At 39.5% G+C, this 16,921-nt stretch overlaps 1 protein-coding gene across 6 annotated transcripts in view; it reads right to left on the minus strand.

The window, feature by feature from the left end:
* LOC132378539 (F-actin-uncapping protein LRRC16A-like) overlaps nt 1–16,921 on the minus strand; it is a 331,671-nt gene that overhangs the window by 106,618 nt on the left and 208,132 nt on the right. For all 6 annotated transcript variants that reach the window (XM_059945517.1, XM_059945515.1, XM_059945516.1 and 3 more), the window contains 2 exons: nt 8,114–8,213; nt 5,030–5,084 (listed from right to left, as the gene is read on the minus strand). In XM_059945517.1, coding sequence (XP_059801500.1) covers nt 5,030–5,084; nt 8,114–8,213 — 155 coding nt within the window. The remainder of the gene's footprint in view (nt 1–5,029; nt 5,085–8,113; nt 8,214–16,921) is intronic.

Below are 16,921 nucleotides of genomic sequence, written 5' to 3' on the forward strand. Positions count from 1 at the left end.
TGAAGAGTTTTGGGCTCCTCATCTAAGAAATGATGTGCTGGCACTGGAGAGGGTTCAGAGGAGGTTCACAAGGATGATTCCAGGAATGAAAGGGTTATCATACGAGAAATGTTTGTTAACTCTGGGTCTGTACTCGCTAGAATTTAGAAGGATTAGGGGGGGATCTCATTGAAACCTTTTGAATGTTGAAAAGGTTAGACAGTGAAGATATGGAAAGGATATTTACTGTGGTGGGGGAGTCCAGAACAAGAAGGCAGAGCCTCAGGATAGAGGGGTGAACATTTAAAACAGAGATGCAGAGGAATTTCTTTAGCCAGAGGGTGGTGAATTTTTTGGAAATTATTAGCACAGGCTGCTGTCAAGGCCAGGTTGTTGGGTTTACTTAAGACAGAGTTTGATAGGTTCTTGATTGGACATGGCATTAAAGGTTATGGGAAAAAGGCCGGGGAGTAGGGCTTAACAGAAATGATTTGCATAAGTTTCTTGGGTCCAAGTCCATAGCTCCCTGTAAGTGGCTACAAAGTTTGGTAGGATAGTAAGGAAGGCACAGGGCATGCCTATCTTTATTGGTCCAGCAACCGAGTTCAAGGGTCAGGAAGTAATGCTGCAGCTTTATGGAACTCTGCTTATGCCACATTTTTGGAAGGGTGTCCAGGCTTTGGAGTGGGTGCAGAAGAGCTTTACCAGGACGCTGCCTGGATTAGAGGGCATATGCTGTAAGAATAGTTAGACAGACTTGGGTTGTTTAATCTGGAATAGGAGAAGCTGAGGGAAGGTCTTATAGAAGTTTTAAGGCTGAGATGCATGGATAGAATAGTCAACAGTTATCTTTCTACCAGAGTTAAAATGTCTAATACCAGAGAGCAGGCATTTAAGGTGAGAGGAGATGCTGTACGCAGGGCACAGAGAGTGGTGGGTGCTTGGAATGCACTACCTGGGTTGACGGTGGAGACAAATAAGATAATGGTCTTCAAGAAGCTTCTAGACAGGCACATGAGAGTGCTCGGAATAGAAAGATATGGATATTGTGTAGGCACAAGTGATTAGTTTAGTTGAGAATTTGATCACTAATTTAGTTAGTTCAGCACAACAATGTGGACCAAAGGTGTATTCCTGTGCTGTATTACTCTTTGTTAAAGTCCGTCACATTTAAAAGGTAAGTGGTTCAGCACTTATGACCTAAACTGCAAGGCTGGGAAATAGGAATAGACTCCATCTTTTTCACCTGATGTGGACCATAAACTTATGTTTCTATTAATCTGTAATTTATTAAATATCTTCTGTACATGTCATTCCATTGTTAGTTCTGGCAATACTTGTCAGGGTGCTCCAAAATGCCTGACCTACTGTATTTGCTCATTTGGTTGTGTTAGTTGGTACCTTTGCACAAATTTAAATATTTTGCTTTATCAATAACTATTCCAATAAACAGAATTAGTTTGATAGGTATGCACATTAGGATTTATAGGAGAGACTACTGAATATTCCTCATATGTGTTTTCCATATCTTGTTCAAAATCAATTAAGGTTAAGAATAAACACATGTTTAAAACATTCTTAAAAATATTCTGCACATTATTAGAAAATAAGATCATGCAAATAAAGAGACTTGCTCCTGAAAACTTTAATAACAAGTCACTGACGAATTCTCATTCCATGCTGCCTGACCTGCGAGTATTTCCAGCATTCTGTTTCACTAGCTTGTTCAGAAACCATTTCATCTCCCGGTTGCCACTCACTTCAACTCTGCTTCACATTCCCATTTGTATATGTCCATACATGGCCTCCTCTACTGCCATGATGAGGCCAAACTCAGGTTGAAGGAGCAACACCTCATATACCATCTGGGTAGTCTCCAGCCCCTTGGCATGAACATCGAATTCTCCAACTTCCGGTAATTCCCTCCCCCTCCCTTCCCACATCCCACCTTCACTCTGCCTCCTCTTCTAGCTGCCTATCACCTCTCTCATGATTCTGCCTTCTTCTACTACCCATAGTGCTTTCCTCTCCATGCTACATCTGTAGAAATTTGTGTCTTCAGTGACACATCAAATCTCCTCAAACTCCTAATGAAATAAAGCCACTATATTACTATACTATACTATAGGATTATTACTCCCAGAAAATCTCCTTCTTCTCCCCTGTTCATTATGCACTTTGCCCTGGGGCAATAGGGACTACAAAGAAAGTTCCCCACTTCTGACTCATACACTATCTCCAATGTAGTCTTCTTCAAAACTTTGGAGTTTGGGTCATGTCACAGAGGTGCAGTGGAGGGGTGGAAGTGGGTGCATCTTATAATTCAGAACTACTGGTAGCAGACAGAGCCACAATGATTGAACAAAATATTGACACTATGCTTTTTAAGAAGTTTCTAAATCACTATACTACACGCCATTTAAAAAATCCAGTAGAATGCTAATTATCTTAGCTTAGAACTATGAAATAAAAATCAAATTGCATGCTCCTTGAATGTTTGAAACGGGGTGCCCACTGCAAACAATTTACATTGAACTCTATTCAATTTACTTAACGGCACCTGGTCACATTACCAAGGTAACAATACTTAACAGAATTTCTCCTGCCAGTAATGAAATGAAACCTCTGAAAATTAACGTGGATGTACTATTCTATTTCTTGTGCATTTGTTAACCAGATATTCACTTAAGCCACAACCGTGAATTTAAGTTCACACACCTATTTCTCTGAAATGCCAAAGCTCAGTTAATTACAAACTTCACTCTAGTTTTACATCAAGCCTAAAAAACCCAATTATCACTGCTTTGTTCATGCTTTTATATTTAAATATTATCCTCTCTCAAGCCTCTTGCATTCAATCTCAAACTGTTTCAAATTCCAGAGTCACTTTGTCCTCATCATGACAGTGGAGGCAGCCATGGATGGACATATCGGAGTGGGAATGGGAAGTGGAATTAAAATGGATGGCCACTGGGAGATCCCGTTTTATCTGTCAGACAGAACATAGATGCTCGGTGAAGCAGTCCCCCTATCTTCGTCGGGTCTCACCAATGTACAGGAGGCCACACCAAGAGCACTGGACACTGTAAATGACCCCAACAGACTTACAGGTGAAGTGTTGCCTCACCTGGAAGGAGTGTTTAGGGCTCTGAATGGTAGTGAGGGAGGAGGTGTAGGGGCAGGTGTAGCACTTGTTCCACTTGCAAAGATAAGTGCTAGGAGGGAGATCAGTGGGGAGGGACAAATGGACAAGGGAGTCGCGCAGGTACTTGGTTCAAATATTGACATCGGTATCTCTCAATCTACACATCCTAGTAGACATTCATGGTTACTACACCAAGGGATTTCCAAATGTTCTCATTTTGTAAGTGACAATTTTTTAGTTCCGAATCATTTTGATTTAAAGAAAAAAGTAATGAATTGGTTTAGATGACTTTATCCAGATTCCCTTTCTTCCTCCCTCCCTATTTCATGCTCTTTATGTAAAGAATGCTGTGCAGACAACACAATTGTTAATGGTGCTTATTTTAATTGGTTAAACTTTCAACGGGATCTCTCCTACCCACATCACGCTGCTGGTGGCAAGATTCACTGCAATTGTGTCAGATCCACTGCCTCAACTTCCATCTTGTACTAATCTGCACCTCCAGCTATCAGATCCAAGCATTCTGGCCTTAAATGGCCAAGAAATTAAACACTCTCAGTTCCTCCGCTGCTACTGAGCTCCGTGCCTATGAATTCATAAAGAAGCAGTTCATACCTTCCTCTGTGCCCAGTATTAGTTAAGAAGGGCGATTTATAAATTAGGGAGGATAGTGCTCTCCTTTTTATTCAGCAAAGTGAATTTGAAAATTGATTTTTCTTTCCCCAAGAGAGGAATTACAATTAGATTCACTTCAGGGTCAAATTATATCACTCTGGAAAATCCAATGGTTACTTCCAGGGCAGATTCACCCGTGAGTGCTCCATGTCAATAATACTGAGGTGCTACTATTCTCCGTGCCACGCTCTCTCGGTGGGGAAAAACTGTCCCATGTTCAGTCGTCACTGAGCACTCCTGGGACAACTGCTGCCAGCCAGTTCCACACAAACCTGGCACTGATCACCCCCTTACCACCAATCCAGCACCCCAATACCCCAACCAAAAGCATCAGACTGGTTTGGGTTAATACCCCACAAACAAGACAAAGGTCACCAGCAACTCCTGCCAACTGGCTGTAGCCCATGAACCTGGCCAACATCACCCCAAGTTCCCGACCATTATTCCCAATGACGCTGATGGAGACACAGGTTAGTTTAACATAAATCTAAGGACAATCCAAAAAGAAAATAGAATCTGAAATTGGCCTCTAAGAGAGAAAGGCTGTAACTGAAAACATAACGCTCTTTCATAGTCGGGAAGAAAACCTGGATTCTGCATTTTGTACCTCTGTGATATATGCAGGTTAATACTTATTGCCAGGGATAACTTATCAGTCCACAGACCATACTTCATTATATTGGAACACTAACCTCAGTCTCATTACATTCTAATTAATTTTCAAAACAATAATGAGATAACCATCAAGAACAAAAATATGGGACTTTTAGGAAACTACTAGTAACCGCTCAGGCACTGCCAGAAAGATTTCAGCTTGCGCAACTTGTTTATGACGTTATATTAGAAAGATACGTCTTCAGATGAAATCAGGAGGTTACCTTCCCATCTGATGGAGCATTGTTGATGATGCCAGCATTTCTCACTGCCCCAACATGGAGTCGATCTTAACACTGGGCCTGGAGTTGCATACAAGCCAGGCAGGATAACTGGCAGATCTCTTCCCTGGAAAGTTGACAGTGAACCAGATACATTCTTCCAGCACTCTGGTAGGTTTTCCGATACCACCTGTACTTAGTAAAGTCCAGACCTACAAAACTCTCTCTGATATTTCAGTCCCCTTTCTGATAAAAATGCACTGTTTCTCTCTATTTCCAGCATTCTTACCTGTTATATAAATTAGATTACTGTGCTACTGGACCCTAAATCAAACATCAGTACTTAAAGACTTACTGATTCTTCATCCTGAATCATTTGTACAATATTATCAAGCACAGGTCCGAGATTCCTGAAAAACAAACATCCTTATGTGAGGAGCTATTAGCATCAGAGTTTGAATACATCATGTTTACCATACCAGAGTTTGTAGTCAGCATCTATTTTAATATTTTCTCTACTCCCCTATTCTTCATGCTGAGGGAACCAACTATAGCACTGGATACGTTTCCTTGTCAGTGACGTGTGCGGGGTTTACGGAAAAGTGACCTTTATTGTAAGCAACACACCAAAATGCTGGAGAGACTCAGAAGGCCAGGCAGCATCTGTCAACGATTCAGGCCAAGACCCTTCATCAGGACTGAAAATAGAGGTTAGAAGTCAGAGTGAGAGGTAGGGGGAGGAGAGGAAGAGGTTCAAGTTAGTAGATGATAGGTGAAACCCGGGAGGGGAGGGGTTAAGTAAAGAGCTGGGAAGTCGATTGGTGAAAGAGATAAAAGGCTGGAGAAGGGGGAATTTGATAGGAGAGGACAGAAGGCCGTGGGAGAAAAGGGAAGGGGGAGGAGGACCAGAGGTGTGGCTTCATCGCAGCAATAGAACCATGAACTGACATGTTAGAGTGGGAATAGGGAATAGAATTGAAATGGGTGGCCACCAGGTGATGACACTTTTTCCAGTAGGCAGAGCATAGGCGCTTGGCGAAGCAGTCTCCCAATCTCCATCGGGACTCACTGATATACAGAAGCCAACGCTAGGAGCACTGGATACAGTAGATGACCCTAACAGACTCACAGAAGAGTCGTCTCCCCTAGTAGGACCGTTTGGGACCCTGAGTGGTAGCTCGGGAGCTGGTGTGGCACTTGTTCACTTGCAAGTGTAAGTACCAGTAAGGAGATCAGTGGGGAGGCATGATGGACAAGGGAGTCCCTACAGAAAGCAGAAAGTGAGGGAAAGGGAAAGATGTGGTTGGTGGTGGGATCCCGTTGGAGATGGCAGAAGTTACGGAGAATCATATGCTGGATGCGTAGTGCCCTGACATCTCCGTGTCCAGCACGATTCTCTGTAAGCCTCCGCACATTGCTCCTACTATGTGTAACGGGGGTTTCTTCTTTTTTTCTTTGTTACTGTGTATGTAATAAAAAGGGCTTCTTTGTCTTGTTAAAAGCAGGAATGCTTCTTTGTTGCGAGAGAGTGCTGGAAGCTTGTTTGGGTTAAAATTTACTGAGAACGAGAATTGTATTCCTTTGTAAACCAAATGGGGATTAATGTTGTTCTTTCTTCTGAGTCTGTAAGCTTTTGTTGACGGGCTTTTGGGCAGATCGGCGCGAGGGGGTTGAGAGAGAGGACGCAATGCTGTAAGCTGGGCGAGGAACGGACCCCAAGCGGGGGTCCGAGGCCCGGAGGTAGTCCGAGGAGGGGGGATGAAGCTAGATGTGCTTGGTTGACCACTCGGAGGGTCCTGAGCTGCGAGTCGAGGAGTTTGGAGGGGATCGAATGGTGGCCAGAAGACTTCAGTAATTGAGCTCCAACGGCTGTGCACGAAGTGGTTTGGACTTTGATAAGTTTGGCGTCTTTTCTTTATTTTTTCTCTTCATATATACTGTATCGTTATTAATCACTTAGTTATAGTAATCTTTATAAATTGTACTCATTTAATCGCTTATGGTGTACTGTCTGTTTTTGGGTGAGGCAGGGACATCACACAGCATCCACACCAGCTGATTACCCAGTTTGGCGGGGCCGAAGGCTGCTCCCCCTGGACGAGAACGAGCTGATCAAGCCTGAGGTGACCCAGGGGGTTACATATGTAAGTGAGTGATAGATCTGGGAAAGTTAATGGGAACTTAAGGGGAATAAAATGAGATGAAAGTAGGATTATGTAAGTAGGTGGTTGGTGGTCGTGCAAACCATTGGGCCGTACAGTAGGTTAACGTTACTGTGGTCTATGACTTTAAAATACAAAAAAACCCTGCAACAGTACAGGATTTCAACAACCCAAGTATAAACTTGGAAAATAATATGTTATAGGGTGCATAAAAGTTGCAGAATTCTTGAATTGCATTAAATAGATTTTTTATTATTAGCAGGTAGCAGAGCCAACAAAATAGCAAATGAGTGGAAAGCTAGTGGAAAAAAGATTGAGATACAGCGATCATGATTCTTTAAATCATGCATAATTCAGAATCAGGTTTATTATCACTAACATATACCGTGAAATTTCTTGTTTTGCGACTGCAATACATAAAAAATAAGATCCTGAAGGAACTGGAGAAAGGTGGATCATGAATATAAAAGGGGAAGGCCACTTCACCTGGTTGAGATGTGATTTAACAAAACTGGTTTGGAATAAATCTAGCTGAAGGTAAATTGGAGTTAAAGCAGTAGAGGCACGAGAGGAGATGGTGACTTTTTAGATCAAATACAAACCCGAAAGAAGGCAATTCCAAATTTAATTCCCCATGAATATTAAGGAAAATAAACACGGGAATAGGAATAAGCCAAAATAAAATGGCAAATAGCAAGTGCCTGGGAAGAAACAGAGCATAGGTCAGGAAGTGTTAGGGTAAAAAGTAAGAGGGAAATAGGAAGCAAAGAGGGTACATAACAAAAAATTCACAAGTAAAATCAAGGATATTCCTAAAGTGCTTCTAAGTATTGGGATAAAAATAATGTAGGAAAAGTAGGTCTTATTAGAGTATTAAACAATAACAGAGCGCGTGTGTGTGTGTGTGTGTGTGTGTGTATATATGAGTGACAGTGAGTGAGAGAGAGAGAGCGAGAAAGAGTGAGAGAAAGATGGAGGTGATGGGACAGGGTAGGAGAATAATTAAACATTCTTTAAAGTGGCAGGACAAATTGACAAATAAAATTGATCTTATAATCTGATAGTGAATGAACAGAGTTCTACTGGACATATGAATAACTTAGATTTGAATTCAGAGTGTCATATTTATGACGTCTGACTGACTAAAATCACACATGAACTATTGCTGTAGCAGAACAAAGTATCCGTCACATATACCAAGTTGATTTATTTAAAATCAGGACACCATTTATTAGGTTGCTTTCTAAATTAGATGTTGATCTATAAAATTTACTTACTTGGACTTTATGTTGTTGAAGTTTTTGCCCAAGGCTAGATGGCGAATAGATCTGTTCTTGCTCATCCACACTACGAGTGTGGCAAGGTCAGAGTCTAAACCTGTACAAAACAAGATTTATAAACTGTAAATATTAAAATTCAGCATTCTAGATGCAAACTACATCATTTTCAAGGTGAGTACTGCATAGTAATCACCTGTCATCCAATCAATTGTTGTGTGTGTTCAGGAGAAAATGTGCCTAAACAAAAGGATTGACAGGTCCAGGGACTCTGTATGGGAGGGAGGCAAGAAAAATACAACAGTGCATTTTTACTCATTGTGTGAGAGTATGGAGTAGCCTCTACTGAGGAGGTTGCTTGGCAAGGAAAGCAGACTACACAGCCACCACAGCAAAGAGGTGCTGCCAGAATACAATGGCATGCTGGTGCTGGCTTCTCTCCGAGTGAAGTCGACTTGTCTCTGCTGCCCAGCAATTGTCCGAACTACAGCCAAATAGATATTTTCCTTACAGTAGTGAGGATGGCCAATGTGCGCACTGAAAGCTCCCATGAACCAGTGGAACAGGACAGCGGACCCACATTCTGTCCGGTATTTACTACCAGTGGATCAGATCAGCTGGCTGATGGTTGACAAGTGAACATTAGCTCAAATGTGGGACAAGTCAATAAGTTTCAATAGGTACATTTAATGTACATAACATCCATCCTGAAATTCTTTTTCTTCACAAACATCCACAAAAACAGAGGAGCGCCCCAAAGAATGAATGACAGTTAAATGTTAGAACTCCAAAGCTCCCCCTCCCACACACAAGCGGCAACAAGGCAACAACCCCCCGAGCAAAAAAGCATCGGCAACCTCCACTGAGCACTCAAGAGTGCAGCAAGGCATCAATAAAGATCGACTTGCAGTACCCCAAAGACTACTCATTCACCCCCTAATTTGACATACCACAGGCTCTCCCTCTCCTTAATAAGGGTGTCCCCGTTTCACAGCGAGAGGGGAGACGCAACAAACAACTCGCTGATTTACGATGTTAAAAGTCTGTTGCGTCACTTTTTCCGAGTATTGCACCCAGATAGTCGGCACCAGAAAGGCACAGCTCGCCAGACACGCAACTCCCAGCAGCTAACTCACTGCTCCCAATCTTCCATGTTCTCTCCTACTTTAATTCAAATAGTGGCACCCCTTCACCCTAGTCGAAAGAGCAGATGGGGCTGCTAGACTCAGCAGCACTCCTCCACAACCCTGGGATGATGGCATAAGTCCACACACACACACACACACACAGTGTTGGGGGTTTTGGATACACTGTTAGTGCCGGTGGTGGAGGAGACAAATATGACAGGGGCATTTAAGAGGCTTTTTTGATAGGCACATGACTGCAGAAAATAGGATACAGGCATTGTGCAGGCAGATAATATCAGTTTAGTTGGGCACTTGATTACTGATTTAATTAGTGCAGCACAATATTATGGGCCAAATAGCCTGTCTCTGCTGTGTTACGTTACCCTGGACATGGGTTATGGAATAGGGACTATTTTCTAGGAATATGGGGTTTGACTATACTAGGTTTTTGATCTTACACCATGTACACAAGAACATTTAAAAAAAAGAGCAGGAGAAGGCCATTTTGCCCATCAAAATCATGATAAAATCCCCAATAAAATCATTGCTAAGTAATTTAATCATCTAAATGTTATTCAAAACTGGATGACCTCTCTGTGGATGACCCAACATTGTACTTCATAAGCCAAACCCTTGTCAACTCAATCTCTCTACATCCCCCGCACAACTTGCTTTTCCACTCATTCATCAGCAAGTTTAGATATGCTGCACTTGGTCCCCTCTTCCAAATTGTTAATGCATATTGTGAATAGTTGAGAGCCCAGCATGGACCCCTCCAGCAATCTGCTCATCACTGACTGCCAACTAGAGAAACACTTATTTATCCCAATTCTCTGCCTTTTATTGATTAACAAATCCTCTGTCCATGCTAATAAATTGCCTCCAACTCTGTGCATTCTTATCTAATGGATTAATTATAGGCACCTTATTGAATGTCTTCTGGAAATCCAAGGGCACAATGTCCACCTGTTCCCCTCTGTCTTCTATGCTCATTACATCCTTCGAGACCTGCCCTTCATGAATCCATGCTAAGTCTGTCTGATGGAACCATATTTATCCAGATGTTTTGCTATTTCATCCTTACTGATAACTTCAAGCATTTTCTGAACTACGGACGTTAAGCTGCCTGACCTCAGTGGCATGACTGTCACAGTTTTCCAATCTGCTAGAGAAATTTGGTACATTATCAGAAACCTGTCTACAATAACCTCATACAAATTCCACTAAATACTTCGCACAAGTTCAAATGCACCTCATTTTCTACGATTAATTTATATAACCACTGCTCAATTTGTCCAGTATAACCTGGTTTTAGTAATCACCAGCAAGTCGATCAGCAGGTTACTTACTAAATGTTCACAAGTATGTGGCCTATCTTTTCTCAGATTTTTCATACTCCTGATATCATTTACCGTCTCATGGTTTATCAATCATTTATAAACAGGAATGCATTGTTCACCATTCTTAGTGCTTTAGTGCAATTCTCTGTTAGAATAAAATCTGAAAAATTCTGACAGCAACTCCAATATTTCATCATTAATTTGTCTCGGTATGCTTGAACTATCTTGGATCAGCTACTCTGTATGAATTACATTAATAAATGCAGCATTAAATCTTTAAAGTGGCACATCAATGGCATTTAAACAGAGCTTCCAGTTCAATAAAAATATACATGTAGCTCATTTCTACTGTGGCAATAAAGTAATAGCAGCTTGGGTCAGGAGTGCTCAATATCATTCTGTTAACATTTAGAGAGGTACTAGTGCAACACAAAGTCACAGTTGCTTTTAAAATTGTGTCATAGCTGGCTCCAGCACCTCCTGATATCTATGGGAAGGATGGTAAGTACCAGACAAAGGAGAAGAATGGACTATCGCACAGTTGTGGAAACCACAGTACATGCTGCCTCTGACAGTAAGACAATGATGTTTCTTAACTGTACTTCTCGAAAAGTTTTTCAATCCGTACTTTACAATTATTCAGTGGGAGCTCAGCAAAAAAATAAATCATCTATGCTTCATGCTTACCAAGCCTTCCGAGGTCAGAGGGAGACCACTTATGATTTGCTGGAACTGGACAATTAAGTGACAATTCAACATGGCAATGTCACTAGCGTAACAGTTAGTTTGATGCTATTACAGCTCAGATGTCAGAGTTCAGAGGTCAATCCCGGTATCCTCCCCATGAATGCCTGGGTTTACTCCAGGAGCTCTGGATTCCTCCCATAGTCCAAAGACATAGCAGTTAGCACCTTACTCAGTCACTGTAAATTGTTCCATGATTAGACTAGGGTTAAAATCGGTGGGGCTGAGACCCTTCTGGGCAGCTCATGGAGTAAGAAGCTTGTTGGCTCTTCTCTAGCCTTTTACAACCTACTTTCCACTGCTACTTTTGTTTAAACTTTAAAGATTCTCTACTTTTAGTGAAGGATTTTTGATTTAATTACGATGGCTGGAATCTGAACTGGAAAGGAATTAAGACATGGCAAAATTGTTTCTGAAACTGAACAAACTGAATTTACAAGGGAGGTAGAAGAAACCTATACTCCTGAAAGAATGATGCAAGAACTAATACCAAAATTGGAATGGTGGATTCTAAAATTGATAAACTGATAAATTGATAAATTAATGAAAAGCTTGAAAAAACTGTATCTGCCATCCAAGAATCTTTGAGGAATCTAGAATCTCAGTATCAAACACTTAAAATAGATACTAATAAAATCGGACGACAACAAGGTCTTTAATAATCACTTTAATCATCAAGTGATTAAAGAGCAGGAGTTTAAAGTTTTCTACAATGGAAAAGAAAATTGCTGAGGTTTCATTGGAACTATCAGGAATTAAGAAGAAAATGATCGATCTGGAAAGTAGAAGTTGAAGGATGAATTTACGTATACTGGGTTTGCCTGAAAATATGGAAACCAGTAAGCCATTAAAGTTATTCACGAGTATGTTATACTCAGTGAGATACTTGAAACCTCTCCGTTAATAGACAGGGTGCACCGAATTCCCTGCAACAAGCCATTGGTTGAGGTGAAACCATGAGCGGAGATTCTGTGTCTACATTCTTTTGCTACTAAAGAAGCAATTCTTCGAGATGCCAGGAAGTGGGGGAAATTAACTTACAACAATGTGGAATTTTATATAGTTGAAGATTTTGCCCCTGAAGTTTATGCAGAAAGAATTAAATATACAGAAGTGATGGCAGAATTGTATAGGAAAAATCTTCACCCATCGTTGCGCTATCCCACCCATTTGATAATTTTTCTGCCTAACGCTCGTCCTAAACGCCCTGATTCTCCTGAGGAAGCTAGGAAGTTTCTCAACGAGTTTAAGTCGATCACATAAGCAACTCCTCCAGTATTGTTCTGCAAGCAACTTCAACATTTAATCCTTAGCTGATAATCATATGTAGTTGAATCATTTAAAGTTTAATCTATGTTCTACGTTTGTATAGCTATCGCTATGATTCTTGTTTTTTTAAGACGTGTGAATTTAACATAAGTCGCAACATATTATTGGCTTGAATCTTTTTTTCATCTGAATATATGATCAATTTTTATTTAATGAAGTTAAGATGATCGTTGTTAATTATGTGCTAGCAATTCGATCTTTAGTTGAGAGCCGTTTACAGCTCAATTGTTGGAAGTTTAATTTACGTTATTTGTTGGTCCAGACATCGTCTGGCGGTTTTATTTTTTTCCTTCTGCTTTCTTTTAGGATCTGTAAGAGTTTAATATTAGTCGTACCATATTACTTGATTAGATTTTTCTTTTTTGGATATATGATCAAGGTTAATTAAATGAATTTAAGATGGCCTCTATTAACTACGTTTTAACCTCTGTTAGACATAATATTATAATACTTGGAATTTTTTGATCTTTTTCTACACATCTAATGTTGTGTCTCCACTCAGTAGTGTTTGTATATAACTTTTTTTTAAAAAAGTCTGCCTATTAGAGACAAGGGTTTAGGGGATGTAGTTAGTATGCTATCTGCCTCTGTTGGATGTTTTTTTTTCTGGCTTTGGGGGAGGGGCGGGGCTATTAGTTTAGGGTTTTTTTTCGATTGGGCAGTCCTGAGAGATTTCCTTGTCAATCATGCTTTTTTTCTTTCTGATCAAACCCATTTTGTTCCTCCCTGTGGGTTCTGCTGGTCTCAGTGCACTAATTCTTTCTATAAATCCTTAAATTAAAATCTCAATATGGATGTTAACAAAATTAATATAATTTCCTGGAACTTGAATGGCTTGAGTTAACCTATTAAGCATAGAAAGGTCTTTAAGAAATTGTTCAAGCCGATATTTTTGCGCAAGACACCCACATCTGTAGGGAAGATGAAAATCGTTCTTTTAAATTTTGGAAGGGTTCTCAATATCACTCTTCATCAATTTCAAAAAATAGAGGAGTGTCTATTTTTATTAATTTTAAAGTCTCCTTTGTACGTTTTAATACTGTCACTGATTCAATTGGAAGATACTTAATTGTTACTGGTTTGTTACGTGGTCAAAAGGTGGCTTTGGTATGTGTGTAAGCACCTAATGTAGACAGTCCTGAATTTTTTAAGAGGTTATTTTCTGTACTGCCGAAGTTAAATGAATATAAGTTGATTATGGGAGGTGTTACAAATGAGGAGCAACTCTGATGAGCAGAAGGGTACAGAATTGCCAATGCCCACCCCCCCCCCCTTTTTGAGAATCGCAAGATCGCTATTATTTCGGGTCTGATACCCAGGGAATGAGAGAGATACACATCATGTCAGTAATGAGAGAGAGAGACGCAGGATAACAGAAAAGGCAGATGTTATTGACAACGCAGGAATGCACAAAAGTGGAATGTCTCCTTCTAACAAAAGCGGAACGGAACCACTGATTACTGATAAGGTCTCTTGGAGAAGGAATCATGTATTGAGTTCTGTACTAGTCATTGAAACCCCTCGGGGGCAACCAGAGTGGTCTGGTTGAGGGATTGCATCATCCCAACCTGATTGACATCAGAGACCCCGTGAGTGAGGATAAAAGTAGGGTCTGGGGAACACCCCTCAGACGCACCAGGAGAGACGCTACGAGACCGGTGGGGCTTGTGTGTGTGTCCACCCTTGCCTGGGTGACGAGTCCACCATGGAACGGTCTAGCTAAAGGATGCGGCGGGTTCATACGTAAATAGCCACAACAGCAACAAATCGAAGGATCCAGATCGTAAAAGGAAAGTCGGCAAGTTAATAGCTGTTACTGCTTTCTCTCTCTCTCCCTCTCCAACAATTGCCACACAGTGATCAACAACGACTGCTTTATATTTCCATCGGACAATTCATTATCCCCTAGACAACGATAGAACTTATTTCTTGTTGATGATTATTATACCCGCACTTTTAGGTTTAGTATTGATGACGTATATTATCTGTATATTTGCATTGATATTATTTTTGTGTATTTTTACTAATAAATACTGTTAAAAATAGTATCATCAGACTTCAACAGATACTCCTATCTTTGCTGGTAAGACACCCAGTTACAGGGTTCATAACAGCGGTGACTTTAGTGGCTGTCTCAATCCCTCGATTGATAGGTCGTCGACCAATCCGTGCCTTCCTAATAAGGCTGCGTCCTGCATTAATTCCTTTTTTTAAAGAATATGATGTGTTAGATATTTGGAGATTTCTACATCCTAAAGATAAAGATTTTTCCTTTTTATCTAAAGCGGAGCTTTTAGTGATTACTAACAGGATTAAAGAAATAGATAAAGTTTATTCAGTATTACCTACTGATGATTTATACAAGGAAAGGGTGAAACTTCAGTCGCAGCATGACTTGCTATTGACTTATCCCATTGAGCAGCAACTTTTAAAATCGAAAACTCAATTTTATATACATGGAGATAAATCAGGTAAACTGTTAGCTGCTGAACTCAAAGCAACTATGGCTAGAAAGCAGATTTTGAAAGTATGAAGATCTGACAGAACTGAAACATCTGAGTCAGGTTTTTTTCAGGAAATTAATAAGGTTTTTTTGGACTTTTACTCTAATCTTTATAAATCTGATTTTTCAGACAATGCCACTTCTATGAATGAATTTCTGCAAAAATTGAATATACCTCAAATTTCTACCCAAGATATGAATACTTTAAATGCATCCATTAATTGAGAGGAAATAGTAAGAGTTATATTTTCTTTTCAATCAGGTAAAGCTCTGGGACCGGATGGATTTATGGTAGAATTTTTAAAGACATTTACAGATATTCTTATACCTCATCTATGCCAAATTTTCACTGAATCTATATCTTCTGGGACTCTCCTGAAAACTTTTTATGAGGCATCAATTTCATTAATTCCTTAAAAAGGAAAATATTTATTTAAATGTGCCTCTTACAGATCAATTTCTTTATTAAATGTCAATTCCAAAATTATTTCTAAGATTTTGGCTAACAGGCTTGAGAACTTTTTACCTAAGTTATTTCTAAGGATCAAACTGGATTTATTAAGAATAGATATTCATATTTCAATATTCAGAGATTACTGAATATCATTTATTCCTCTCCATCTAAAGAATTTGAATGTATTGTTTCTCTTGATTCAGAGAAAGCCTTTGACAGGGTGGAATGGCCCTATTTATTTCATGTTTTATAAAGGTTTAATTTTGCTCCATGCTTTATGTCTTGGATTAAATTGATTTATCAAGCCCCTTTGGTGGCAGTTATAACTAATAATCAAAAATCTTCTTATTTTAGGTTATACAGAGGTACCTGGCAGGGTTGCCCTCTCAGTCTGCTGTTATTTAAATTAGCTCTAGAACTTCTCGCTATTGCTCTTCGGGACTCCAATGAGGTTTTGGGTATTAAGAGAGGAGATAAAGTGCATAAGGTTTGGTTGTATCCAGATGACTTGTTAGTTTATACTTCAGATCCTAAGAAATCGATTCCTGCTTTGTTATCTATATTTTCTGAATTTAGTAGATTTTCTGGATATAAATTAAATTTACATAAAAGTGGGTTATTTCCTATTAACAATTATTTTGATCAATATGATCAATTTCCTTTTAGTATTGCTAAAAATAACTTTACTTATCTCGGTATTAAAATTAACAAAAATTTTAATAACCTGTATAAATCCAACTTTCTTCCATGAATTGAGTATACACAGCAAGTAATTTCTAAATGGTCTCCTATGACATTATCATTAATTGGCTGTATTAATGCTATTAAAATGATAGTATCACCGAAGTTTTTTATATGTATTCCAAGCAATCCCCTCTTTTGTTCCTAAATTGTATTTTGATCGACTCTAAAATTTTATCTTTTATTTGTAATAATGAAAATCCTAGATTGAGTAAACTTTTATTGCAGAAATTAAAAAAATATGGTGGCATGGCTTTGCCAAACTTTAGATTGTACTACTGGGCAATTAACATTCATTATATCGCTTTCTGGATTTATTTTTCAGATATACATGATTGTCCCTTATAGGTAGATTTGGAGAAAAACTCAGTGAAGGGGTATTCTTTGGCCTCTTTATTGGGAGCTCCTCTTCCTTTTTTGCTTTCTAAGATCAGTAGTCGAGATTTTAATCCTATAATTAAACATACATTAAGAATTTGGTTTCATTTTCATAGATCCTTTGACTTTAATAACTTTGTTCTTTCTAATAAAATCCATCTTAAATATTTTTTAAAGCTTCAATTTTTGATC

This window comes from Hypanus sabinus, chromosome 20 (genome assembly GCF_030144855.1).
Source record: "Hypanus sabinus isolate sHypSab1 chromosome 20, sHypSab1.hap1, whole genome shotgun sequence".
In the NCBI taxonomy this organism is placed as follows: Eukaryota; Metazoa; Chordata; class Chondrichthyes; order Myliobatiformes; family Dasyatidae; genus Hypanus; species Hypanus sabinus.